The sequence below is a fragment of the Capricornis sumatraensis genome, chromosome 19 (genome assembly GCF_032405125.1).
Source record: "Capricornis sumatraensis isolate serow.1 chromosome 19, serow.2, whole genome shotgun sequence".
In the NCBI taxonomy this organism is placed as follows: Eukaryota; Metazoa; Chordata; class Mammalia; order Artiodactyla; family Bovidae; genus Capricornis; species Capricornis sumatraensis.
In genome coordinates, this window is record NC_091087.1 from 75,491,317 (window position 1) to 75,519,306 (window position 27,990).

Sequence of the window (27,990 nt, forward strand, 5' to 3'; positions counted from 1 at the left end):
CCCGTCCTCCCATCTGTCCCCCGCTCCTGCTCTCCCACGTCTCTCCATCCCCGGCCTCTCTCTCCTCTGCCCAGCCCTCTGCCTCTTGCTGGTTTCCTTTGTGAATTCTCTTTACCTTCTCTCGTGCGCTGCTTCCTCTGCGTGGATTTACTGATTTTTCTGTTTCTAAACTCAAGTTCTGTTCTTTTCAGCGTTGTCCATTAGGAAGCACAATATTGAAGGTGAAGTTACTTGACATGGGTGAGCCCAGGGCCCTGCTGGCCACGGCCCTTTCTCCACCTAGTCTGAGTGACATTGAACGCACCATCCTTCTGCTCAAGGAGGTAGGACCCTCTCATACTTGTTCGTGCTGGGAAAAGCTAAGATTTTTTGGGTGAATTTTATAGGTTCCATAATGTGGATTATCTTTAAGGTATTTTGATGGTTGTAAATAGTCAGTGTTTGCTTGGCTAGGCATTCATGACTAACCAGTCGATTCCAGATTTATATAGTTCAGACCAGCTTTGTTAGAAGCTCCGGCTCTCTCACCACCCATCACACACCCCCCGCCAGGCTTGCTGTTTGCTGAGAAGCCCCTGTGCGGGGCTGTTCCCCGGCTCCGGCCGCAGGAGCCCTCTCCCCCGCCTTCTCCTTCCTGGCGCTGGAGGCTCTGCTTCTGCCGTGAGCTCTGGCTCTGCCCCTGCCCCTGCCCCGGGCAGCCCAGCTGGGCGCCCCTGTCTGCCGGCTATGTGCGTCTGCCTCCAGCCCTTGGCCTTGGGGTGCCTCTCGTACTTGCTTGGGTGTCCATAAACCATGCTCCATCCAGCTGAGGACATCTTTCTCTGCACGGGGTCTGCTCCATCTGGCTGTGAATGATGCGGCGGCTGGATATTTGGGATTGGGCCTGCCACGTTCGTTAGCCTGTGAGTTATGTGGAAATAATGAAATGGCGTTCACGGTTTCAAAAAAAACCTTTAGTCTCAGTCTTTGGTAAGCTGACTCAGAGGCTGTTGGGAACCTTGCTCATCCACAGTTGGTCACTGTCTTAAACTCCCGGCCTGAGGGAAGAAGGGCGTGAGCAAAGCCGCGCGTGCTGACGGCCCTGCTTTGTTTCCTGAAGGTAGGCGCGCTTGCGGTGAGCGGGCAGAGAGAAGACGACAACCCCCACGATGGCGAGCTGACCTTCCTAGGAAGGGTTCTAGCCCAGCTTCCTGTCAGTCAGCAGCTCGGCAAGCTCATAGTCCTCGGACACGTGTTCGGGTGTCTGGACGAGTGTCTTATCATCGGTGAGTGTGCAGCGGCCAGGTGGTGACGGAGGGTGTAAGGAGAGGCCCTTCTGAGAATCTCACATTGTCTTTATTTATTCTCTTGATAGCGGCATCTCTTTCCTTGAAGAATTTTTTTGCGATGCCTTTTAGGCAGCATCTTGATGGATATAGGTATTTAACTCTCATACTTTTAAGCCACTGTGTTTTAATGGGAGCAAGTGACATGTTTTGTTTCTGTTTATAGGAACAAAGTGAATTTCGCTGGCAGTAGCAGGAGTGACTGTATTGCACTTGTTGAAGCCTTTAGAGTAAGTCCAGCTCCGAAAGCAGCGACTGCAGATGTCAGGACACTTCACGCCCTGTGCCTGTCTCCGTCAGAAGTGTTTTTAGTGTGACTGACCCCTGAGACTAAACAAACTTTTGGGAGAAGTATGTCAGGATGGGAGTCTGAGTCTATGAAGTTGACTGAAAAAAAACCTCCCACTTAAAAATCCTAATTCACCCACTTAAAAGAATAATTTTAGTATATAGTGGAACTATATGTTAATTTTGCTCTCTATTTTCCAAGTCTATAAATGTGTTATCATACTTTGATAATTTTCAAAAAGAAAGAACAAATCTGTAAATTGTCTATGGTTGGGAAAGAATTTTGAACCTGATGGTTTCTTTGTAGGCGTGGCAGACCTGCAGGCAGAGAGGGGAGCTGCGGCACCCAAAGGTCAGTGGCTATTCCCTGAGTTTCTCGGCTGTGACTGCTGGCGCCCCGGGAGCTTCCTGGGTCCCCCTCGCTCAGCCTCACTGCCACGTGTGAACCGGCAGCCCCCGGCTTGTTGGAGTGGCCAGCTCCTGGAGGTGGCGGGGCCTGTGTGTAGCCATGCTGCCTGCCGCCCACCTCCAAGAATGACCCTTCCATGTCAGGAGCCCCGGCAGCTGCCGGGACCACAGGCCTGGGGGCCACGCCTGGGCTGCTGCTTAGAGTGGAGGGGCTCGAGGCTTTCCATCTGCTGCTTCAGCCGTGTGTTCCATAGTGGGCTTGGAAAAACCAGCCTGAAAGCCTTCGTTTTTTGGGGTGGGTGCAGTCAGGTTTTGTTCTCCTTTTAAACTGAGTGTGTTCAAAAGGTTGCTAATAGATATGTGTGTGTAAATTTGCTTTGCCCAGATGCATCCTTAGAGCAACTGCCTGAGTTACTCATGAAAGCCATTGTGTAGACAGTCAGCCCAAGAAGAATAAATGCAAAAAGGCAAAATGGTTGTCTGAGGATGCCTTAGACGTGGCTGAGGGAAGAGGAGAAGTGAAAGGCAAAGGACAAAATGAAAGATAAATCCATCTGAATGCAGAGTTCCAAAGAATAGCAAGGAGAGATAAGAAAGCCTTCCTAAGTGATCAGTGCAAAGAATAGAGGGAAACAATAGAATGGGAAAGACTGGAGATCTCTTCAAGAAAATTAGAGATACCAAGGGAACTTTTCATGCAAAGGTGGGCACAGTAAAGGCCAGAAACAGTATGGACCTAACAGAAGCAAGAGATTGAGAAGAGATGGCAAGAATACACAGAAGAAGTGTACAAAAAAGATGTTAATGATCCAGATAACCACGATGCTGTGATCACTCACCTAGAGCCAGACATCCTGCAATGCGATGTCAAGTGGGCCTTAGGAAGCATCACTACGAACAAAGCTAGTGGAGGTCATGGAATTCCAGCTGAGCTATTTCAAATCCTAAAAGATGATGCTGTGAAAGTGCTGCACTCAGTATATCAGCAAATTTGGAAAACTTGGTGGTGGACACAGGACTGGAAAAGGTCAGTTTTCATCCCAATCCCAAAGAAAGGCAATGCCAAAGAATGTTAAAACTATCACACAATTGCACTCATCTCACATGCTAGCAAAGCAATGCTCAAAATTCTCCAAGCTAGGCTTCAACAGTACACGAACTGAGAACTTCCAGATGCACAACCTATATTTAGACAAGGCAGAGGAACCAGAAATCAAATTGCCAACATCTGCTGGATCGTAGAAAAAGCAAGCGAATTTCAGAAAATCATCTGTTTCATTGACTACACTAAAGCCTTTGACAGAGTGGATCACAACAAACTGGAAAATTCTTAGAGATGAGAATACCAGACCACCTTACTTACCTCCTGAGAAATCTGTACGCAGATCAAGAAGCAACAGTTAGATCTGGACATGGAACCCTGGACTGGTTCCAAATCGGAAAAGAGTACGTCAAGGCTGTATATTGTCACCCTGCTTATTTAACTTATATGCAGAGTACATCGTGAGAAATGCCAGGCTGGATGAATCACAAGCTGGAATCAAGATTGCCGGGAGAAATATCAACAACCTCAGATATGCAGATGACACCACCCTTATGGCAGAAAGCGAAGAAGAACTAAAGAACCTCTTGATGAAGGTGAAAGAGGAGAGTGAAAAAGCTGGCTTAAAGCTCAGCATTCAAAATATGAAAATCAGGGCATCTGGTCTCATCACTTCATGGCAAACAGATAGGGAAACAATGGAAACAGTGACAAACTTTATTTTTTTGGGCTCCAAAATCACTGCAGGTGGTGACTGCAGCCATGAAATTAAAAGACACTTGCTCCTTGGAAGAAAAGCTATGACCAACCTAGACTGCGTATTAAAAAGCAGAGACATTACCAAGAAAGGTCTGTATCGTCAAAGCTGTGGTTTTTCCAGTGGTCATATATGGATGTGAGAGTTGGACCACAGAAAAAGCTGAGCACTAAAGAATTGATGCTTTTGAACTGTGGTGTTGGAGAAGACTCTTGAGAGTCCCTTGGACAGCATGGCGATCCAACCAGTCCATCCTAAAGGGAATCAGTTCTGAATATTCATTGGAAGGACTGATGCTAAAGATGAAACTTCAATACTTTTGCCACCTGATGCAAACAGCTGACTCATTGAAAAAGACCCTGATGCTGGGAAAGATTGAAGGCAGGAGGAGAAGGGGACGACAGAGGATGAGATGGTTGGATGGCATCACCGACTCGATGGACATGGGTTTGCGCACAGTCCAGGAGTTGGTGCTGGACAGGGAGGCCTGGGGTGCTGCAGTCCGTGGGGCTGCAAGGGGGCGGACGCGCCTGTGTGGCTGACCGGAAGGAGAGCCGGCCGGCGCTGCTCCTGCCGGTGTATGCCCTTCCTCGTGAGAGATGTATGTTACAGTAGGTGTATCAGTTCTAGTTTGTTACACTAATAGTGAATATTATGCTTTTGTGTATTTAAAGGACGAACTTGACTGGGGACGGTTAAATTACATTCAGATCAAGAGAATTAGAGAGGTAAGTTGTATATTCTTTGAATGAAAGTAAAGGTGGCGTTTATCAAGTACCAGCACTACACAGGGTGCTGTACTGTGCTGTGCTTAGTTGCTCAGTCGTGTGGCCCTCTTCGCGACCCCATGGGTAGCAGTGAGCCTTCCAGGAAGTACATCCTGTGTCCAGCGTTAGTAGAACTGATGTGTTGTGGTCACAGTTACAGTTTGTTACAGCGAAAGGACACAGATGAAGACCAGCAAAGGTGCAAGGCGGGTGGGGAGGGACCAGGAGAGACCAGGTGTCGGCGCACAGGCAGCCTCTCGTGGCAGGGCCTGCTGGGCAGCGTGGGTGCCGACAGCCTGCAGGAGACTCTGCAGGCTGGGGAGGCTCTCTGGGCCTTGGCGTGCAGGCTTGTGTTGAGGGTTGGTTACGTGGTCGGGGTGCTCACCTGGTTGACCTTACTGACTTAGTTTGCAGCACCTCTGAAGGTCACATTGATACCATGTGGCCCAGGCCCCTTGCCCCCCGCCCCCACGATGTCACGTTGCTCCATGAACTGCTTGTTGCGTTCCTGCTGAACAAAGGCCTCAGCTGAACAAAGACGCTCTTAGAGGCAGGATATGCCAGGGACCCAGAGGTGACCTGCCGGGAGCCAAACCTTCCTTTGGAATGGCCAGGACGTGGCCAGCTGGGCCTGCTGACTTAGGTCCTCTACTGCACCGGTTTGCAAGATGCTGTGTCTGCTTTATTGTATTTTCAGAGAACTTACTCTTGGTTTGATTTGACAGTTTTGCTGTGCAGGTGTTTTGCGGGAGAGGAAAGGTAAAAGATTTCAATGGATTGACTTTGGCTTTTGTTCCATTAATTTAGTTTTTCTCAGGTTTACTTTTTTAGTGTTACAGAGATGAGAATTTAACTTATTATCACTTTCAGTCTTTCTAGGTCAGGTCTGACTCTTTTGAGATCCTGTGGACTGTAGCCTGCCAGGCTCCTCTGTCCATGGGATTTCCCAGGCAAGAATATTGGAGTGGGATGCACTTTCAGCCTTTCTAGTTAAAGCAGTTGAAGCTGCGAGTTTCCCTGTGAGCGGTTGGGGTCCGTTGGTCTTTGACATCCCATGTAGGGATGCGCACTCGCTCCCAGCTGTAGGGAGCTCACTGCTATCCCTGTCTGAGGCTCATTTCACTGTTGGCTTTCTCCTTGACTCAGGGTCTTTTAGAAGAGTCTTTGAGTTTCTAGGTAGAAAGAAATATCTTTAGGTATCTTGCTTTGTTGTTAATATTTTGATTTTTATTGCATTTTGGTCAGAAAAGGTGACTTGCATAAATTTAAATTGGTTTTTAATTAGACAAGCTGTATTTCTTGCAGCCTTCTCGGTGATTTCAGTAGTGAGTGTGGAAGTGGCCAGGCTGGGCCCTTCCTGTGTCCCCAGGCTCTCCTCCTCTCCTCATAGGGCAGGATTTCTAAGCGTTTCCGTCCTTACCGTTCCTTTTTGTAGTCTTTTTCCAGTTACCTTTGCAACTGTATAAAAACTTGTATAGTTTTTTCCTTATTGTCACTTACTGAGAGAATTTTGTGGAAAGTTAATTTATGATGCATTCATAGGTGTTTGGATTTGTGTATTCTTGTGTGTATACATTTGAAGTGTGATGAAATGATTTTACGTCAGACGATTCTATTTAAACTGAAGAGGTTTGTTTTGTTCAGGGTGACTGTGTGGCCGTTGTGTTTAATCACAAAGCAGCAGTATATACTTATGGCAAGAGATTGTGGAAGTGTGCCAAGGACTGGAAGCGAGGGCTGTGGTCATGGTGTCTGGCTCCTCTGACACCGTTGGTGCCTTTGTGTGCGTCTGCAGCGGTTTCCTGTGTGTGTTTATAAGTTGGGGTTGTGTCCTGTTGTTCGTGACACTGCGTTGTGTGTCTTTCCCATCCTTTGTTAATCCGTCTTCATCACTGTGGCTCTCAGTGGCTGCAGGGTTCTGCCCATAGGCGTAGCAGCATTCCCCAGTGTGGGCTGCTTTCCAAGTGCTGCCACTACCCTGAATAGCATGGCCACCTGGAGAGGTCACCTGGAGACACCATCTGTCAACCTGTTTTTCTTAGGTGGCTGAGTTATACGAAGAACTGAAGACTAGGATCTCACAGTTCAACATGTATGTTGATTCCCGGCGGCCTGTCATGGACCAGGAGTACACGTACAAGCAGAGATTCATCCTGCAGGTACCTGGGAGTGCCCGGATGTCTTTTCCTGGTTTCTTCTGCACCTTTGGTCTCACGGCTGTGAAAGTGCTTGCTCCCCTTTTCTGATACAAATTATATCTCACAGGAGATCCTAGATGCCCAGTGTTCACACTGTGTTGGAGAATAGGAGTTGATGATCCAAACCCAGTTCTGATCTCTGAAGGAATGTTTCTGAAGAGTGCTGTCTTTACTGCTTCTAGAGAGATCCTTTTATTTTGGCTTTTAAGAAAGTAAAATTGCTGTTAATATTACGTTGCTTTTACCCTGCATCAAAAAGTTATTTTAACTTTGGAGGCCACGATCAGATTCCCTTGTTGGATAGAGCCTTCTAGGCATGTGTAGAGGGAAGTGTATCCTGGAAAGGCAGTCAGTGCTTCTAACTCAGGGCTCCGAGGAAGAGGAGGTCTTGTCCTGCGCCCGTGTGTTGGCTGACGCATACAGAGTTGGGATCTTGTAACCTGGAGGCGGCTGGGAAACCAATGTCAAATTAAGGTTGGGACAGTCTTCCTTGGGTGTTGGTTTCAAATGGCATGTTTTCAGCTGAAGAAGCGGCTCTTTGCAGAGTGCTTTTTAGAAGTGAACGTTGAAGGCAGGCCTGCTGCTCTGAGTCTGTGTGCCCCAACTGTAACTTTACCTGAACATTTTGGAGAAGGCCTGACCCATGAAAGGCAGTACGTTGAGAAGAAGGTAGAAAATGCTGGCTAGCCCCCAGGGCCCTGTGTGTGCAATCATTTGTGTCTTCGTTCAACTCACCTCTGTTTTCTAAACCTCATTCTTTTTTTCTAGCTGCGCAGTGTGGCTTGTGGGATCTTAGTTACCCAACCAGGGATCGAACCTGTGTCCCCTGGATTGGGAGAGTGGAGTCTTAACTACTGGACTGTTGGGGAAGTCCCTAAACCTCATTCTGAGAAATAGTCAGGCTCCTTGGAGGAATGATCTTGTAGAAGGTGTTTCTGTTACGGGGAAGTAACCAGCATCGTGACTTTCTGCTGATTGGTTAAAGGCCCAGGTTTTAGGAAATGCTAACTCACCTTTTAAATTGTGGGTGTCGTTGTGGGATGAGATCAGTTTATTAATGAGACAGCGTGATAAAATCATGCTGCTGCTTCATGAAAATGCGTCTGTCTTCCAGGTTGTGTTGGCAGGTGCTTTTTATCCAAATTACTTTACTTTCGGGCAGCCTGACGAAGAGATAGCCATGAGGGAGCTGGCAGGCAAAGACCCAAAGACGACCGTCGTGGTAGGTGGAGAGACAGCGACCTTCCCTGGGCGGAGACTGGGCGCTCGGTTTTCAGACAGGCATCACTCCAGTGTGGCCACTGCGGAGCACTTTATGTCCCCTTTGTCTCTGTTTGTATAAATGCTTAGTGGACTTTCTTCCCCTAAAGTGAATTTCATGGCTTGTCTGGCCTTTTCCCTCGCCTCCGCTGGTTCCTGTCTCGCAGACCTGGCCTGAAGGAAGGAAGCCTGGTGGAGTGAAGTGCTCAAGGCCAACCTTGCGTGCCCCATCTCGTTTTGAAGGATTTAAGATACTTCTCCATAAATTTAAGACCAGGCGGTTAATAACTTCATTTTACGCAAAGCGTAAAGGGTTATTTGGTAGGCAACTTTGTTCTGCGATTTAAACTCTGATCCCTATTCACACGTAGCAGAATCGCCTAGAGAGTGTTTATTTATTTTGAAATTCAGACTTGAGGCCCCGTGCCACAGAAGCTGAACTAGAAGTGTGGCCTGAAAATTAGTGTTTAAATAACATGAGCTTTGGGCGAATCTCATGGTCAGTCACAGCACTCACCACCGGATCAACGTTGGTGGACTCTGTGTTTAATCAAACCTGAGCCCAGGGTGACTTCAGGGTCGGCAGCTGAAATGAAGCATGTGGGAGTCAGGCTTTCGTGGGCTTTTGCTGCGTCATCAGCCTGCATCTACTAAGGGGGCGTGGAGACCTGGCAGGGCTCCCGGCGGGTGGTGAGCCCACAGCACCGCGGCTTCTCCTCCCCCTGCCGGGGCTGTGTCGCTCTGGTAGTGAAGAAGCGGAGTTTACACTGTGGGGGTGGCGGGGGTGGCGGTGGGGGGGCTGTCTCAGAGGAGCACCGCACTTTGTCCCACGGAGGTGCTCGTCAGCTCTGCCCCATGGTGGGGAAGCCTGGCTGGGCCTCTGCTCTTCCTGATGGCCGTGGTGGGCCAAGCACGCTCTTTGGATGTGGGACTGTGCTTGCCTCCTGCAGCCACCAGGCAGCCTGCCCACCATGCACCCTGCGGGCCAGAATCCCTCCCGCGCGCTTCGTAACCGCTGAGTCCCTGCTAGTGCGGCCGCACTGCTTGTCCTCTGAGAGCGCCTTCGCTGGCTGCTTTTTACTCATTTTTCTCTGCATTTCACCCTTTGAGTGAGAGATTGGTCATCGCCCTTAATTCGTGGTGTGGCTGGGGGTCCGAGGGCGGCTCTGTGACTTGCCTAAAGAGGCTGAACAAGGCAGGACTTGAACTCAGACCCGAGCCCACAGCCCTCGCTGTTCACTGCCTGCTGCCTCTTGTGGAGCTGTGCTGGGCGTGGGGCAGGGGCTCCGGGTTTCGGGTTTCGTGCACAGCCAGAGCTCAGAACCCAGAGGGCCCTGCGGGGAGGGCAGGGCGGGTGTGGGGAGGGGCGGGGTGGGGGGAGGGAAAGGAAGGGTTGCCCAGCGCCTCCTGATTGGGTGCTGCCTGTGGGGTGAGGACCCGCTCCCACCTCTCAGGGGTGTCTGCATTCCTGCCATGTTTGACAAAGATATATAGGCTACTCTGTTGTTTTAAGGTGAAATAAAGTCTTAACTTGTATATTGGACTTCTGGACTATTTTAATGGGGAAGAATCAGTTTTCATTCCAATCCCAGATTAAGGGCAATGCCAAAGAATGTTTAAACTACTGCACAATTGCACTCGTTTCACTTGCTAGCAAGATAATGCTCAAAATTCTCCAAGCTAGGCTTCAACAGTTTGTGAACCGAGAACTTCCAGATGTACAAGCTGGATTTAGAAAAGGCAGAGGAACCAGAGATCAAAATTGCCAGCATCCGTTGGATCACAGAAAAAGCAAGAGCAAGAGAATTCCAGAAAAAAACATCTGCTTCATTGACTACGCTAAAGCCTTTGACTGTGTGGATTACAACGAACTTGAAAATTCTTAATGAGCATACCAGACCACCTTACCTGCCTCTTGAGAAGTCTGTATGCAGGTCAAGAAACAACTGTTAGAACTGGGCATGGAACCAGTCTGTTGACTGGTTCCCAATTGGCAAAGGAGTACATCAAGGCTGTATATTGTCACCCTGCTTATTTAGCTTATATGCAGAGTACATGAGAAACGCTGGGCTGGAAGAAGCACAAGCTGGAATCAAGATTGCCAGGAGAAATATCAATAATCTTATGAGATGACAATAATCTTATGCAGATGACACCACCCTTATGGCAGAGATTGAAGAGGAAGTAACAAGCCTCTTGATGAAAGTGAAAGAGGAGAGTGAAAAAGCTGGCTTAAAACCCAGCATTCAGAAAATGAAGTTCATGGCAAATAGATGGGGAAACAGTGGAAACAGTGTCAGACTTCATTTTTTGGGGCTCCAAAATCACTGCAGGTGGTGATTGCAGCCATGAAATTAAAACACGCTTGCTCCTTGGAAGAAAAGCTGTGACCAACCTAGACAGCATATTAAAAAGCAGAGACGTTACTTTACCCACAAAGGTCTGTCTAGTCAAAGCTTTGGTTTTGCCAGTAGTCATGTATGGATGTGAGAGTTGGACCATAATGAAGGCTGAGCACTGAAGAATTGATGCTTTTGAACTGTGGTGTTGGAGAAGACTCTTGAGAGTCCCTTGGACTGCAAGGAGATCCAACCAGTTAATCCTAAAGGAAATCAACCCTGAATATTCATTAGAAGGATTGATGATGAAACCTAAGCTCCAATACTTTGGCCTCCTGATGCAAAGAACTGACTCCTTAGAAAAGAGCCTGATGCTGGCAAAGATTGAAGTCAGGAGGAGAAGGGGACAACAGAGGACGAGAAGGTTGGATGGCATCACCTGCTTGATGGACATGGGTTTGAGCAAGCTCCGGAAGAAGGTGTGAAGGACCAGGAAAGCCTGGTGTGCTGTAGTCTGTGGGGTCACAGAGAGTCGGGCACGACTGAGTGACTGAACAATGTGGAAGAACCAGCCTCTGTTTAATGTGTATTATTAGAGCGTAGTTATTACTCCCCACAGCAGTCGTTAATCCCTCAGTGTCCTGCTGTGGGGCCCACCTCTCTGGTTAGAGACGGCGCGCCCTGCTCTGTGAACGCGGTGACTCTCGGTGACTCTCGGGGGCTCTGGGTCTGCCCCTGCTAATGCCTGCCGTGTTTTGCAGCTGAAGCATATCCCTCCCTATGGATTTCTCTACCACCAACAGCTGCAGTCTCTCTTCAGACAGTGTGGCCAAGTCAAGTCCATCGTGTTTGATGGTGCAAAGTAAGTAGTGAACGTTTGTAATCCACTGCAGTTGCGAAAGAGCCTTGAGGTGTTCATTTTTACAGGGGCTGGTTCTTGAAACTGGGTGTGTGGGAGAAGGGGTCATCAGAGGGCCACTGTGGACAGCTCTCGAAGCGCAGCTGTGGTTCATGTAGCTGTGTGTCTGCTCTCAGCCGAGTTCCTCCTTAAGGAGCCGAGCTGTGTGGTCCCGGGTCTGATGCCCAAGGTGTTCAGTAGCGTGAGGGGTGTGGGCTGGTGCTCGGGGGGTGCACTGCACTGGAGTGTATCTGGCTGAGATTTCACGTGTGGGCCGGCCGCCAGAGATGCCCCCGGGAGACTTTGTCTGCTTCATTTAGAACCTGGCGGACAAGGAGCGGGAGCCAACGAGGGGAGGGAGCGGGAGGAGGCGGGGAGGCAGGGGAGGGATGTCGCGGGCTCGGCTTGCTCCACCTCTTGCGTTGGGAACACTCAGGGAAGGGGAGAATCATGGTGGTCTAGAGTCTTTGAAAGAAGTGGTCTGTAAGGAGAAACCTGGCACCTTCTAGAGACAGCTGGTGGGAGTGGAATGGACGTGTGTGAAGGGAGCCCTGGGCAGGTGGGGGTCAGTGGAGGGGCTGGAAATGGAGCTGAGGTGGGACAGTGCACTGGGGAGGAGGCTGGGGGTGGAAGGACTGAGTGGGCTGCTCTTAGCACCTCAGGGCTCCGACTCCCCCAGGCTTGCGCTCGCCAGGACAGCGGCTGGAGGGTCATGAGTCTGTTTCTGAGTGTGGTGTTTGACCTGGGCGGTTCTGACATTCATTCACCAACAAATGTGAACGAGAGGGTTTTCCCATTTATACCAGGGCGTGCCTGGCGGGCACCCACACTGCGCGTTTGATTCTTACCTGCAGAGGAAGGGGCGGGTGGAGGCCATGCCTCAGCGTCACTGTGATAAACCGGGTGTTTGAGGGGCACCAGAGAGATGACTGAGCTGCTCAGCTGTGTGGTTTTCTCTGCATTTTATTCTACAATAAGATAGAAAAAACACAGACCTATCACTTTGTTCCAATGATGACAATTAAGATTTCTTAGCTGGGCGTTCCACATGAAGTCGGTCTTTATTTCACATTATACTGCATGATACGTGAGGACGATACTGGCTTTTAATTTAATGATACGTCATCAGTGGCACCCCACTCCAGTACTCCTGCCTGGAAAATCCCATGGACGGAGGAGCCTGGTAGGCTGCAGTCTGCGGGGTCGCTAAGAGTCGGAGGCGACTGAGCGACTTCACTTTCACTTTTCACTTTCATGCATTGGAGAAGGAACTGGCAACCCACTCCAGTGTTCTTGCCTGGAGAATCCCAGGGTCGGTGGAGCCCATTGGGCTGCCGTCTGTGGAATCGCATAGAGTCGGACACGACTGAAGCGACTGAGCAGAGCAGCAGCATTGTAACTTTTATTGCTCTTAAGTGAGTAGTTTCCTCTTGAATACATCTTCTTGATTGACCCTGTGATGAGAAGTTAGTTACTAGGGAGTTCTGAGGAGAGGTGTAGCTGAAAATCTTTTATCTGAACTTGAGAAAAATTAATATACACTTACCTCTGTTTCAGACGCCTCATAAGCTTACTTTTTATCTGTATTTGTGGAGCAGAGCCTTTGTGGAGTTTTCACGCAATCCAACAGAGAGGTTTAAAACGCTCCCTGCCGTGTACATGGCCATCAAGATGTCTCAGCTCAAAGTATCCCTTGAACTCAGTGTCCACTCTGCAGAGGAGATTGAGGCAAAGGTGCAAGGAGGGCCTGTGTCCAAGCTCCGGAACACGAGGTAGGCTCAGGAGGCCGGTGGGCACGGCTGCGTCCTGCTGCCCACACATCCTCAAATACCGCTTTTGAACAGCTGCTTAGCTGTGCTCAAGTGCACACTCCTAGCACTGGCCTGGGGCTGCTGTGTGTGCCTGAACACACCGCTTGACCTCTCAAACCTCAGCGCTTGCACCTGTGTGACAGCTGTGGCACCTGTCGTCAAGGCTGCCGGGGGAGTGGGCGGAACCACTGTGTCATTTTCCGTTGAGTCGAGGGGACCGAGCCTGGTGCCAGCCTCTGTCTTCCTCCTTCCCGTCACTCCTTTTCTCAAGCGTAAGAGGCTCTTCCTTGCCCTCAGCGGGGCTGACCTGGCACCGAATGGCAGCGCCCTTGGGAGCTCCTGGTGGGCAGCGCAGGGGCTCGCCTGGCCCGGGGCGCTGCTGCGCAGTTGGCGGCTCTGCGCGCCTTGGACCCGCCTGACTGCCCTCGGCGTCCCTGACGGGGACTGCTTTCGGGTGAGCCGGCAGAGCTGCAGTCCTGTGTCATCTTGTAAGCCCCCGAGGCACCCGACCGGAAGCCGAGGGGTGGGAGGAGGGGAGGTGTGGCCCCAAGTGTGGCTGGTGTGGGACGACCTGACTCTGAGGGTGGCAGCTGGGTGCGCTGAGCCTGGGGCCGTGTGCAGCACACCCGTCCCGCTGCCTGGCTGCCTAGGCACCTTACGTAACAGACGGGTCTGCGGATGGGGCAGAGGCGGGTCAGGGTCTCTCATCCGTCCTCTTTACGGAAGAATAAAATTACTAGGAAAAGAAGGAAACCTTTTCCCAAACTTGAGTTTTATCTCCTCACATTTTAGCATTTGCTGTGTTACTGCTTTAAGGGGTGAATGATAACTGGGTGTTTTAGAAACCATGTATGTGTTTTCTAATGACATGACCTCATGACCTAGGCGTGGACTTTCTAGTGACACGACACAGCTGTGGATTCTTGTGGTTTTCTAAAGGTCAGGGTCACTCACCTCCGAACCCACAAGTCAGGAGACCTTGCAGTTCCCAGATTTAGAATTTCTATCCTTGGAAGCAGAATTCCATGGTGGTTTTGAGCATTAGCATATGTTTGTAGAGGGTGGTGTGTGCCTGCGGGGTGCACCCCCTGCCCCAGGGCAGTCTAGGACTTCGGCAGAGTCTCTTGTGTGAGATGAGATGCGATTCGTCACCACTGGCTGTATTTCATTAAAACCTTCTTTTCTTGTAGTAACCGTGGACTGGTTCAAATAATAACTTCACATATGTAAGCATACACGTGTTCTTTGTAACACCTCTGCTGCCTTTTAAGATGAGTGGTGTCTAACAGGGTGAGCGTGGACTTCCGGAAGCAGACAGTCGATCCCACTCACGTCTCCTTTAGCACGCTGGACAAGTCGCAGACCATCACAGACCTCCTCCTCGAAGTCGAAGTCACAGAGGTGAGAGTGGTGCGACCCAGCCTTAGAGCTCTTCTGTCGTCTTTGTCTAGAATCATCTCTTTGAACACACGGGGCAGTGGACGTGGAGATGTGGCCTCAGGCAGCCTGTGTACCCTGGTCGCCCACACTGGGCCCGTGAGCAGCGAGGGGTCAGTCCTCAGATAACTTAGGTTGGCCCTCTGTCCATGGCTCCTCTCATCCTCAGATTCGACCAGCCGTGGACTGTGTGGTCCTGTGTCTCACTGTGGAGAAACCTCCCTGTGAGGGGCCCTCACAGCTCACACTAGCATCATCTAAGGGCATTGTTAAAGGCCACCTGGAGTCAGTCTAGGTGAGCTTGACTTACTCTCACTTGCTGAATTGAAACGTGGCTGTAACAGAAAAAGAAACAAATATTCATCCTAGAATCAAAGTTTGATTTTTAAAATGTCAGTACATTTGAAATGCTGAAAAGCACCAGTTTTAGCAGTAAGGTGCAGGTAGAATGTTACTGGCGTGGTGCTGTTTACCTCTGTAATTCAGTTGTATCAGCAAAGCCAGCATCGGCAGCATTATTCACTGGAGTGTAGTTTTTACTTCTTCAAAATAAAATTTCAGTTAAAATGCTGCAGGCTTCCTGGCAAATGCGTGGTCCCCTTCCCTGGGAGACTCCCCGTAGCAGCCTGGCCTCCTGCCGCCTGGAGGGCTGCAGCAGCGCGGCCTGGGCCGTGTGGTGGCAGCAGCAGGCGAGGCCGTCTGCACTCTGCCCCACGCCGTGCCGGGGGCCGGTGTTTGCCCAGAGAACCCGTGGGGGCTCTGGGGGCTCGGCGGGTCCTGGGGGCGGGTCAGATGGAACAGCCCTGACCTCACGTGGCCCCAGAGCCTGCAGTGCTGGCGTGCGTCACACTCCCTCACCTCGCTTGACCGGGACCCCCGTTTTCTCATAAGCACCGACTCAAAGCCTGGAGAACTTAGGGACCAGGGGATATAGCTTGTGACCTGCGGTGGGGGGGCACGTCAGGCCTGCAGCAGGCGCGCCTGTCCTCTAGATGGAGATGCTCTGCAGGGCCTGTCTCCTCCTCCTCCCCTCTAGGTGGTTGAAGTGGGACACTTCTGGGGGTACAGGACCGATGAGAAGAACCGGGAGTTCCTGAAGAGTCTGACCGCCGAGATAAACCGCCTCACGCTGGTGCCCCTGCCTGTCCACCCCCACCCCGACCAAGTTTGCCTGGCTCCCTTCGCCGACAGTGATAAAGAAAGCTACTTCAGAGCTCAGGTCCTCTATGTTTCTGGAAATTCTGCCGAGGTATGTTTCTCTGTAATAAATCTCGCAAACGGAAATGAGGCAGACTCACAGAGTTGACAGAAAGCCTTTGTCTTTTCACGTGGAAGCTAAATATAAAATAGTTACAATCAGAGAAGTGGTGCAGACGGAAAGCGCCTTCCCTCAGTGGCCTGAGGCCTCGCCCCGTCCTGGGAGTCCCGAGGAGCGGGCTGGGCTGGGGCGGCCGCGTCTGGGCTCCTGGCCGGGCCTGCGCTGACGCACACCCGGCCTCCTCTAGGTGTTCTTTGTGGACTACGGGAACAGAGCGCGCGTGGCGCTGGGCGTCCTCAGGGAGATGCCCTGCCGGTTCCTTGAGCTGCCCTTTCAGGTGAGGGGGACACACTCCTGTGGCCTGAGCGTGTGAAGCTGGAGGGGTCTTGGAGGTCAGGGCTCGCCTCTCAGCGTGCAGTTGGGCCAAGACCCAGAGTAGGAAGGCACTCATTTTGTTGTACTCCCCAAGTCTCGATTCTGCTTCTTTCCCAAGATATATTGCTGTAGATGTTTTTGCTAATAGTACTTCTGGAGCAAGTTAAAAGTACATGGAGGGTTTCAAACTTAGTGAAGTTTATAATGCTTTTCCACCTGTGCTTTGTAAAAGTCATTCTAAGCTTTTTTGTCATTGACTGACGAAACCGTGTGATTTTACCTATGACATCCTCGGTCACCCTGACATGCTTCCAGTAGGACCCGGAACGGTCCCTGGTGCAGACCCCGCCCAGGCCTGCTTTGGGTGGCGTCGGGGCTGAGGGTCCGGCTCTGCCCTCCGTCCTGCAGGCCCTGGAGTTCAAGATCTGCAAGATGCGGCCGTCGGCGAGGTGCCTGGTGTGCGGCGAGCACTGGAGCGCCGGGGCCGGCCGGCGCTTCTCCGCTCTGGTCAGCGGCCGCACCCTCCTGGTGAGGGTCTTTTCCATGGTGCACAGCGTCCTGCACGTGGACGCCTACCTCCCCTCAGGGCTGCAGGACACGGTCAGCGTACGGAGCATCCTCATCAGCCAGGGCTACGCCGAGCCGGCCGAGGAGCCCTACGAGTCCAAGGTGCGTGCTGCCCGTGGATGGAGCGCCTGTGTGCGTGTGTACGCCCATGGGTGGGGTGGGAAGTGAGGCAGAGGGGGCCTCTCCCGCACTCAGGATCCCAAGGGCTGCAGGGCTGGACAGCGATCGGTGTGTTGAGATCTGTGGTTCCTTCCTGAATGTCTTCTAGTTTCTTTGAGACCAAATCTTGGTGGCCAGGTGATTTGGTGGCCAGGTACTGTTCTTTTTGGTTTCCGGTTATGAAGCTGTTTTTTTTTTTCTCTTTCTTCTTGGAATGAAACTTAGATGTTAAAATGTTCTCTCTTTGGGGAGTTTTTAAAAAATGGATTCCAAGATATATCTCCCTAATGAATTTTATAATTCCTTTATAAAATATTTGTTTCAAGCATTTGAAACATTTCAAAATGTCTTTCAACTGTTTATTTCAAAACCATTTCTGAAGCTGCCTTTCTTGATCTGAAAGTTTGAGATGCCACTTTGAGGCTCATGTTGAAGGTGGTTCCTTCTATAATTTCTGGTGGGGATGAGGTACTGGGTTGGGCAGGGGGCAAACCAGCAGGAAAACGTCACCGTAGAGCCAGCCGGGTTTGTGCTTCCACTTGAGAAAACGCACCGGGGGTCCTGGTCACAGTCCCAGGATGAAGCTGACATTTTGTACAAAAACGCTGAGTCACTCTTCGATTCTCTGATGGCTGAAAGCTTCCCTTGTGGCTCAGCTGGTGAAGAATCCTCCTGCAATGCTGGTGTCCTGGGTTTGATCCCTGGGTTGGGAAGATCCCCTGGAGAAGGGAAAGGCTACCCACTCCAGTCTTCTGGCCTGGAGAATTCCATGGACTGTATATGTCCAGGGTTGCAAAGAGTCAGACACGACTGAGTGACTTTCACTTTGGCTGAAAGTTAGTAAAGGCTAATGAGCTGAGCCTTCAGTGATCTCTGTCTTCTTTTGTTTGAATCAATAAATTGCCTTTTGGCATCTTAATGATCTAATGCCATCAGGATGTCTTAATGGCATTTTAATTATCCAACCTGATGACAAGGTCGTGCCTATGAGATGCTTTGATTAATTTGGAATAAAATGTTTTTAATACTGCTTTTCCTTTCAGCAAAATGAATTTTTCTTATTTTGTTTAGCAAAGCCACGAAGTTCTCAAGGGTCTCTTTTCCAAATCAGTAGAAGGCCTGACAGACGTGTCCACAGCGTCTCCTGTGAAAGACGACGAAAAGCACCTGATCCGGATTTTGTTAGAGAGCTTTTCTTCCAATAAGCTGGGTAACCCAAACTGCAAGGTAACTTATAGGAGTCATTCTAAAGTGCAGTTAGGAGCTCTGAGTCACTCTGCAGCTATAAGCTGAGTTGCAGCTGGAAGTCACGGCGGCTCCTTGTGCTTGGCTTTCAGTGCTGGTACTTCTGTCCCTGTGGAGCCTGTGTTAATGTGAGAAAAGCCTGGAGCTCACTGTAGAGACGGGCTTTTGACTAGTTCTTTTTTAAGCCAACCTTTCCAGAGGCGATGCCATGTGAAAAAAACGACACAGCCTAAAAGCTGAGGATTATGTTTATTATATTTGGTGGACTTTCTGAGGACTCAAGCCCGGGAGGCAGCCTCTCCGACAGTTCTGAGGAGGCAGGATAGACGGGAGCTTTGCAACAAAGCCAGGCAGTTGGGTGGCAGGCTGCATTTCCAGTCACAGTGACCAGTGCTTGCTCGTCAGATGGAGGGGAGCACAGCTATGGGCTCCGGAGAACCAGCATCAGGGCTTAGCTCCGTCCCATGGAGGCATCTGGCGGGGCGGGTTGGCTGGGACATGTCCCCTCGGCCCAGTCAGGGACTCTGCTCTTGTCGTCCTGGCCGTTGGCTATGTGATCTCAGGCCTGCTGTTGCAATGAAGAGGGTCCTTTCACAGAAGTGTTTGCCTGTGTTTCCTTTTAATCTTATATGTGTGTGTGTATAGATATATTTTATATGCAGAATATGAAGGTCAGCAAACCATTGATGGAAACAGGTGCATCCCAGGAGAATACCTCTTTTAAGGCATTTTTCCCCCATTAAATCTTCAAGACGTTATGACTAAGATGTAGCTTTTTTTTATTTCTTTTAAACTGTGAGCTGACTTTTGGATTTTTAAAATGAAAGTGAAGTGGCATTTTACTTAACGGTAACATCTTGTGTGTTTTGTGTGTACAGGCAGTACTTCACGGGCCTTTTAACCCTTACGAGCTGAAGTGTCATAGTCTGACCAGAATATCCAAGTTCAGGTATGATTAAGATTCCCATGAAGCGTCTTTCTCTGCTCCTCTGTTCACAGGGCTTACCAGAAACTAAGCTTTTCTATGTCTAGCCTCTCGGAACGTGCTGCCTTTGCTAAGGCCTCTGGCCTGCACTTGCTGCAGACCTGAGGTTCTCACATTCTCTTAGGTGAAAGCCATTCTGCTGAGGCCTGGGCTTCGTCAGGGCCCTCGTCATTTCTGTTCTCAGCGTCGTCGTCATTCGTCCAGCAGGTCTGTCGTGCCTGCTGTGTCCTGGAGGAGTTTAGGGAGGGCACTAGTGACCACCTCACAGGTGGTGTGCCTCCCACGTTATGGGTCCAGCAGGCACAGCGGCAGGACAGAGGAAATCTCTGACTTCACGGTGGGCTGGTGTGGCTCTTGATGGGCTCATGGAACATCATGGAGGTGTCTCAGAGCGCCCTGACCACACTCGGAAGGCCATTGGGTTTCAGAAGTCTGAGACCTGGAGTGTGCGGAGGAGTGAAGACCAGGAGCATCGTGCTGGCAGGGCGAAGGCTGCGGGAGGGTCCTGGCAGCAGAGGGTGCAGGCCGGATCTGGAGCGAGTGCTCCCCTGAGGACGGGGAGTGAGAGCGGAGGACTGCTGGGAGGTGCGGGGCGCCGAGCCTCACGAGTCGGTTCCTCCTGAGAAGCACGAGAAGCCTCATTTTGTGCATCTTAAACGGTCGCTTGTGCTGCAGGGGAAAACCCTGGTTTGCCAGAGTCCCCTCCAGAACTAGCAGCAGTTGTGTCCCCAAGAGCCTGTTAGAAACGCAGAGCTCAGCCCCCGGTTTGCGGCAAGAGTCCCAGGGTCTGCAGGTGCCCAGTGAGCACTTGAGAGGGTGCGGGCCCACGTGGAGGAGAGACTCTGGAGGCCGTTCCCTCCGCGCTCCAGGCGGGTCACTGTGGACTGTGTCCACCGCAGGAGGAGCAGAAAGCTCATGAGAGCTTTCAGTGTGGACTCGACAGCCTGGCCCGTGATTAGAGTCAAAGGTTCGGGAGGAGCAGGCATGGAGGGGGCCATGCTGGGCCGCTGTGAGCAGGGGGCAGGTGGGCCAGGCCGGGCTGCCTGCAGGCGGGTGTCCAGGGAAGGCCTGCCGGGAGGCAGGCGCAGCCGCTGCAGGTGGGCAGCGTGGGCAGCGGTCCGACTGGAGGTGGAGGTTTGTGCCAGGGCAGCACGTGGGTCCGGGCGTGGCTGGGACAGCAGGGCGAGGAGACTCCGTGGAGATGGGCCGCGGCCTCCCAGCGGTCGGTCGGGCGCTGCGTTTGCGAGTCGGCCTGTCTCTGAAGTGGCTCCGCCTGGTCTGGCGTCAGGCGCTGCCTCGTGGAGGGCCGCCTCTCCTGGCAGCTCTCCTTTCAGGTGCGTCTGGATTGAGAAGGAAAGCATCAACTCGGTCATCGTCAGCGACAGCCCCGAGGACGCACACCAGCGGCTGCTGGTCGCCGCGTCCCTCTCCGTGAACACCACCGGTGAGTGAGGGGCCGCGCCGCCCGCCCTGCTCCCCGCCGGACTCCAGGGCAGGACGTCTGTCCTGAGGTCGGGAGCAGCCTCACGCCTGCGGCCCGGCTCCTGGACTCTTCTGAGTGCGTCGGCGGGTGTGAGCTTGTGAGCTGGAGTGTCCCAGCCTTCCCGTTCCCTGCGCAGGGGTGCAGGGGCGCAGGGATGGACTCCTTGGCTGTCCATGCTTTCCGTTATCTTGGCCGGACAGGAGGGTGAATCCCAGGTCTTGGCCTGAGGAGGAAGGAGAGGAGAAGTAACCAAACAGGACAGGGCCAAAGCCAGGGCCTTAGGCGGCGGGTTTCCCTTGAGGGGCTGGGGGACCCGCACCGGGGAGCTCTGCCCTGCCTGGCGTCTGTGGGACGACTGCACACAGGGCGGGAGGCCTGAGCACGGGGCGGGCGTGGCCGCGGGCAGCGGAGGCGTGGCGCCCTCGGTGACTGCCTGCCCCCCGCCGGGCCTGTCTGCAGGGTCCACCATGCTGCTGCGGGAGACCTCCCTGATGCCGCACATCCCAGGCCTTCCCGCGCTCCTCAGCATGCTGTTCGCCCCCGTCATGGAGCTCAGGTAGGGAGTGCTTGCAGCCTGGACCCCAGGCCGCGGTGAGACCCGAACCAGCAGGAGAAGCGGGCGTCCTCGTGGGAGAGAGCGCTGATGGAAACGCGCCCTGGGGTCTGCCTGCCAGCAAGCCCCCTGGCTTCCGTGTTTACGGTGGTTTGTGGGGCTGCGCTTGGATCCTGTTCAGAAAGACACTGAGCAGGCCGATGAGGACACAGCCTCCCACGGGGGCCCCGGTGACAGTGCCGCGAAAGCACTTGGGAGGGAGAGCGGAGGCTCGAGGCGGCGCGTGTCCGCAGCCAGGGGCCCGGGGGCGACGCCAGGCTCCCTGGCAGCGGCGTCAGTGGACGCTGGAGGGTCGCGCTCGTTTCGGGCTGTGAGCAGAGAAGGCAGCTGGACCCCTGGAGTGGCGTGAGGACGAGCCAGACAGCAGGCAGCCCCGAGACCCCGCCCTTGCACGGCGTGCGTTGGAACAGCAGGGCATGGCCGAGGAGGCAGCCCTGTGGGGCTTCATCGGGTTGCGGGGTGGGGGAACGCAAGAAAGGAATGCAGCTGGGCCTTCGGGAGCCCACGTTCTGGTGGGTGAGACGGACGGCCTCCCCAGACACTGAGGCGGGCCTGTGTGCTGGAGGAGGGCTCCTGCCCGTGGCTCGTGCCCCGTCCGCCTCTCCTGGGAGCACGCACAGGTCCATCGACCAGCCTCACTGAGTGCAGGGGAGGTAGCCCTGTGCCGTGACTCAGCCCTCCTCCTGTGAGGGCTGCTTAGCATCTGCTGTCACGCCTCAGGTATACAGGGCTTTTAAAAAATAATAATTGTATATGTCTTTTCCTCCTACTATAAAAACATATGCTACTTAAAAAGAAAAATACTGTATGGGAGAAAAACGAACATTATCAGTGTATTTATTTGGTGCTCACCTGGATGAACATACTCACTTAAAGAAACTGGAGTAGAGTTGGTTCACAGGGCTGTGCACACGTTCTGTTTTGCTTTAAATTTTTCATACACATAAGCGTTTTCATAGTGTGGTGGCATCTCTATAAATATTCATTGTAAACATTGCATCATACACTGCTGAGAGGACATACGGTGGCTTTTGTCAACTTCTCCCTGTTTTGTTTACGTTTGTGTTTGTTTCTGACCTGCTCTGACCCTGAAGGAATTTAATATGCCTTTGTATGTTGGAATTTGGTTTCTTTCTAGTTTTGTAATAATGGTGTGATAAACATCTCTAGAATAAAGGCATCTCCTGGGTCTTTGTAGGGGAGACAGATGTGAAATCAACACGCCAGGTGCGATGCCACAGTCAGAAAGCTCCACGCAGGGCGGGGCTGGGGGGTCTGACTCGGTGGATGCATCGCCACATCTGTCCAGGCTTCTGCCTCAGCTCTTTTTTCAATATAAACCTCTTGAGGACTTGAGTAATGCAGTGTTTTTTTTTTTTTTTTTTTTTTTTTACCCAAGATGAGTACCTCTTTAAGAATTCTGGACAGTGAGGTGTTTGGGGGCACTCAGCCTGAGCAGGAGGCGCCCTGGCACACGCCGTCTTGCCGCAGTGTGGCCTGTCCTCTCGTGTAAGAGCTCTCCCCATCACCTCCAGTGCTCCAGACTCCCCGAGCCTTGCTGCTTGCCCTGGACGGCCAGCCTGGGAGCAGAGAGCGGCTCACGTCTCCACCCTGTGTGCTCACAGACTGTCTCAGTTGTTGACCAGTGTATTCATGGGCTGTTTTTGTAATTTTAAAAAATCTTGCTCCATTCCTGTATTTTAAAAAAGTCTTAGGAAACAGGAGACCAGAGCAGGGACCTGTCAAGTACTGGAAGCGGGTGGGGTGCTGAGAATATACATTAAGAAAGGGACCTGGGTTTGCTCTCTGGCCGTGCCTGGCACTCCCTGAAGTCTGGGCTTTCCCAGCTGTCAGAGCGGCCTTCCTGGGCTCACAGGACGGTGGAGGAGACTCACAGATGCTGCAGCCCCACCGTGACTCAGGGCCTGGCTGTTCGCGTCTGGTGGCAGAGCAGGGAGGTGGGCAGAGCCTCAGAGGACAGCCTGAGCAGCATTTGGAGATGCTGTTAGGCTCTTAACACTTTGAAGGTTAATACAGTGTGCATTACAGAGAACTTAACAGCGTTGTTGTTGTTTTTTTTTTTTTATGGAGGCTTCAGATTGATTTAACATTTGCCTTTTGAGGAAATATATTTCCTTATTCAACAAGCTCTGGAAAATTCTTAAAGAGATGAGAATACCAGACCACTTGACCTGCCTCTTGAGAAATCTGTATGTAGGTCAGGAAGCAACAGTTAGAACTGGACATGGAACAACAGACTGGGTACAAATTGGGAAAGGAGTACGTCAAGGCTGTATATTGTCATCCTGCTTATTTAACTTATATGCAGAGTACATCATGAGAACTCTGGGTTGGATGAAGCACAGTCTAGGATCAAGATTGCCTGTAGAAATATCAATAACCTCAGATATGCAGATGATACCACCCTTATGGCAGAAAGTGAAGAACTGAAGAGCCTCTTGAAGACAGTGATAGAGGAGAGTGAAAAAGTTGGCTTAAAATTCATCATTCAGAAAACTAAGATTGTGGCATCCGGTCCCATCACTTCATAGCAAATAGTTGGGATAACAGTGGGGTATTTTTCTGGGCTCCAAAATCACTGCGGATGGTGACCGCAGCATGAAATTCAAAGATGCTTGTTCCTTGGAAGAAAAGTTACGACCAACCTAGACAGCACATTAAAAAGCAGAGACATTACTTTCCCAACAAAGGTCCATCTAGTCAAAGCTATGACTTTTCCAGTAGTCATGTATGGATGTGAGAATTGGACTATAAAGAGAAAGCTGAGCCCTGAAGAATTGATGCTTTTGAACTGTGCTGTTGGAGAAGACTGTTGAGAGTCCCTTGGACTGCAAGGAGATCCAACCAGTCCATCCTAAAGGAAATCAGTCCTGAATATTCATTGGAAGGACTGATGCTGAAGCTGAAACTCCAATACTTTGGCCACCTGATGTGAAAAAGTGACTCATTTGAAAAGACCCTGATGCTGGGAAAGATTGAAGGCAGGAGGAGAAGGGGACGACAGAGGATGAGATGGTTGGATGGCATTACTGACTCAATGGACATGAGTTTCAGTAAACTCCAGGAGTTGGTGATGGACAGGGAGGCCTGGCATGCTGCAGTCCATGGAGGTCTCAAAGAGGTGGACATGGCTGAGCAACTGAAATGAACTGATTTCCTTATTTGGTTCATATGAGGAGTTCTAGGATATTAGCTTGGAAGAAAAGTTCCACCCACAAGGGTCTCTGTTTCAACATAATTCTAACATACTGCAACGTAAGTTTAAAGCTCCTTGTTTAGAGAAGTTGGCCCTTGCAAAGACGGCTGTGGTGCGCTTATCTACACTGAGGCTCCTCCTATGTGTGGTTCAGGCTGGGGACTCCGTAGTGCGCCCTTGCTGCCTGCTGTGAGGGGTGCACTTTCTTTTGTTCCTGTCATGATTTTTGCAGTTTTCAGTTTGAATCTAAAACGTGCTTCATAAAGGAAGTAAAAGTATTTTTATGGTCTTAATCACTGTTTCTTAGGTGCACATAGGGTGTTTAGGATCCCTAGAACAGAATTCGGAGAAGGCAATGGCACCCCACTCCAGTACTCTTGCCTGGAAAGTCCCATGGACGGAGGAGCCTGGTAGGCTACAGTCCATGGGGTCGCTAAGAGTCGGACACGACTGAGCGATTCACTTTCACTTTTCACTTTCCTGCATTGGAGAAGGAAATAGCAACCCACTCCAGTGTTCTTGCCTGGAGAATCCCAGGGACGGGGGAGCCTGGCGGGCTGCCGTCTATGGGGTCGCACAGAGTCGGACACGACTGAAGCGACTTAGCGGCAGCAGCAGAAGAGAATTAAACCCAGTGCTTTGATTTCCTTTATTAATTTAAGCTTTAGAGTGGATGAGCATAGAATTGCTGCCCCAGTGGGGGTTAGTTCAAGGCTCAGTGTGTAGGACCGTCCTTGTTGCAGAGTGTGTGCTCTCACAGGTGAGCGGTCAGTTTAAGTCTCATCACGGCTGCAGTAACGTGGAGGTGACGTGATGCCTCATTGACAGCCGTGATGAAGCTCTCGTCCTTCACTCTGCTGAGCCCTGGTTATTCTGTTTTGGAAAGGTTTTGTATAAATTGAAATAATCAATTACATTAATTAAAAACAAATGTGGGTGAGCTTGCCATTTAAGGAAACATTTTGGTGACTGTTGTGTAAAGTACATACTCAGTATCTAACTTGTGAGTGAGTCTGAGTCTCTCTGAGTTTACTTAGAATGTGATTCTCTTTCATTTTTATTAAAGTGAGGGGGAAAATGTGTGTGTGTGTATGTATATGTTTAGGACCAAGAAGAAAACTGCTTGCCTAGAGTATTTTCCTCAGAGTTTTACTGATCTAGATGATGGGAAAAGGTCTGCATTGATTGAGTCAAATAAAATTACCAAAATATTTTTAAAGGTATTTAATATCAATATTTGTAAAAAGTGAGAAGATCTAAACAGACATCTCTCCAAAAACGACATACAGGTGGCTCATAAACACAGGAAAAGATGCTCAACATTGCTCATTATTAGAGAAATGCAAATCAAAACTGCAATGAAATATCACCTCACACGAGTCAGAGTGGCTATCATCAAAAAATCTACAAACAATAAATGTTGGAGAGGGTGTGTTAAAAGGGAACCCTCTTGCATTGTTGGTGGGAATGTAAATTGATACAGCCACCATGGCGAACAGCATGGAGCTTCCTTAATAAACTAAGAATAAAACTACCATATAACCCAGCGATTCCTCTACTGGGCATATACCCTGAGGAAACCGTAATTGAAAAAGACACACGTACCCCAGTGTTCACTGCAGCACCATTTCCAGTAGCTAGGACGTGGAAGCAGCCTTGATGTCTACCAACAAATGAATGGATAAAGAGACTGTGGTACTTGTATATAATGAAGTGTTACTCAACCATAAGGAGGAATGCATTTGAGTCAGTTCTAATGAAGTGGATGAATCTAGGGCCTGTTATGCATAGTGGAGTAAGTGAGAAAGAGAGAAACAAAGTTTATCCTCACATACATATGGGCTTCCCAGGTGGCGCCAGTGGTGAAGAACCCGCCTGCCAATGCAGGCAGATGGAAGAGACGCTGGTCCAGTCCCTGGAGCGGGAAGGTCCCTTGGAGGAGGAAGTGGCAGCCCAGTCCAGGATTCTTGCTGGAGAATCTCCTGGGCAGAAGAGCCTGGCGGGCTGCTGCAGTCCAGAGGGTTGCACAGAGTTGGACGCAACTGAAGTGACTTAGCACGCGTGCATGCACGTGGACTCTGGAAACATGGCAGTGGCGCACCTGCTTGCAGGGCAGCGGTGGAGACGCAGACAGAACAGCCTTGTGGGCGCAGGGTGGCAGGGAAGGAGAGGGCGGGAAGAGCAGCCTGGGAGCGCGCATGCCACCACACGTAGAACAGGGAGCCGGTGGGCATTCGCTGTATGATGCATGGAGTCAAACCTGGCACTCTGTGACAACGTGGAGAGGGTGGGATGGGTGGGAGGTTTAAGACGGAGGGATATGTGTATACCTGTGACTGATTCATGTCGGTATATGGCAGCACGGAACACAGTATTATAAAGCAGTTATTCCCCAACTAAAAATGAAATGTCAAAAAATATTTTATTCATTTGATAGTATCAGTATTTCAAAATGTTCATTCATTTGATAATCTGTTGAGCCTGTCATGGGCTGAGACAGTGGTGTTTTAAACTAATGCCTGTAACATGTGAGGGAGCTTGGGGTCGAGGGGCCTGGCTGTGTGTGTGTGTGGCAACAGGGTTCAGGAGGGGCCTGAGCCCCTCCTGCCGGGAAGCCAGAGAAGCAGGGGCCTGGCTGGGAGTGTGCTATACGACAGAGCCCCACAGAGGTGGTCATCAGGATGCCGTGGACACCGCTGGGAGCCCTTGAGCCACGACGCAAGATGAGCGGACGTGTTGTGAAAAGCCAGCAAAGACAGACGAGAGGAAGCAGGAGTAGGTGTGGGGTAAATCGGTTGACTGCCCAGTGGGCGATGGCAGTGCTCTGGACGAGGCCAGTGGCTGCTGGGATGCAGAGGATGAGTGGACTTAGGAAAGCTCTCGGAGATGGAGGTGGCAGGAGCTGGTGGTGGCGGCGGGAAGCAGCAGGCTTTTGTGTGTTCTGCATTCTTGGTGTGTGTGATTGTTTTGTGGTGGGAAGGTGGGACAAACATCTTGAAGCTTTTACTGGGTGCTAGACTTCTTTCACAGGTCACACATGAGTTTATAACCCTTTCTCCAGAAATATCACTTAATAAGACTTCACTGGGGACGGAATTCCAGAAGTAGGGGGAAGACTGTATGTGATAAAATATTCTTTACATTATCCTGTCTAGTGCAGTGAGAATCAGAAACCTAAATAATGGATTAGTAACAATACTTCACTCTTTTTATAACTATATATACTCTATTCTTTTTAATATAAAAACAGGAGGAGAAAATGCAAAAATGAAATTAGTTGCTGCCTTAGGGGTTGGCAGAATTTAGGATTCTATTGGTCACTTCCTTTAACATTCAAGCAGGGCTTACAGATTTACATGGGCTTCCATGTGGCTCAGATGGTAAAGAATCTGCCTGCAATGTAGGAGACCAGGGTTTAATCCCTGAGTCAAGAAGATCCTCTGTGGAAAATTCTTAAAGAGATGGGAAAACCAGACTGGTTAACCTGCCTCCTGAGACTCTGTATGCAGGTCACGAAGCAACAGGAGGAACTGGACAGGGAACAACGAACTGCTTCCC

At 50.9% G+C, this 27,990-nt stretch overlaps 1 protein-coding gene across 1 annotated transcript in view; it reads left to right on the plus strand.

The window, feature by feature from the left end:
• Positions 1–27,990, plus strand: part of TDRD9 (tudor domain containing 9) — a 113,675-nt gene that overhangs the window by 61,158 nt on the left and 24,527 nt on the right. Inside the window, exons 18-35 of the mRNA XM_068991288.1 lie at positions 192–323; positions 1,100–1,265; positions 1,355–1,418; positions 1,492–1,555; positions 1,921–1,965; positions 4,495–4,548; positions 6,630–6,746; positions 7,900–8,007; positions 11,146–11,246; positions 12,881–13,054; positions 14,383–14,494; positions 15,567–15,779; positions 16,036–16,125; positions 16,572–16,832; positions 17,961–18,116; positions 19,013–19,083; positions 20,454–20,563; positions 21,062–21,158. Of these exons, the coding sequence (XP_068847389.1) occupies positions 192–323; positions 1,100–1,265; positions 1,355–1,418; positions 1,492–1,555; positions 1,921–1,965; positions 4,495–4,548; positions 6,630–6,746; positions 7,900–8,007; positions 11,146–11,246; positions 12,881–13,054; positions 14,383–14,494; positions 15,567–15,779; positions 16,036–16,125; positions 16,572–16,832; positions 17,961–18,116; positions 19,013–19,083; positions 20,454–20,563; positions 21,062–21,158 (2,135 nt within the window). The remainder of the gene's footprint in view (positions 1–191; positions 324–1,099; positions 1,266–1,354; positions 1,419–1,491; positions 1,556–1,920; positions 1,966–4,494; positions 4,549–6,629; positions 6,747–7,899; positions 8,008–11,145; positions 11,247–12,880; positions 13,055–14,382; positions 14,495–15,566; positions 15,780–16,035; positions 16,126–16,571; positions 16,833–17,960; positions 18,117–19,012; positions 19,084–20,453; positions 20,564–21,061; positions 21,159–27,990) is intronic.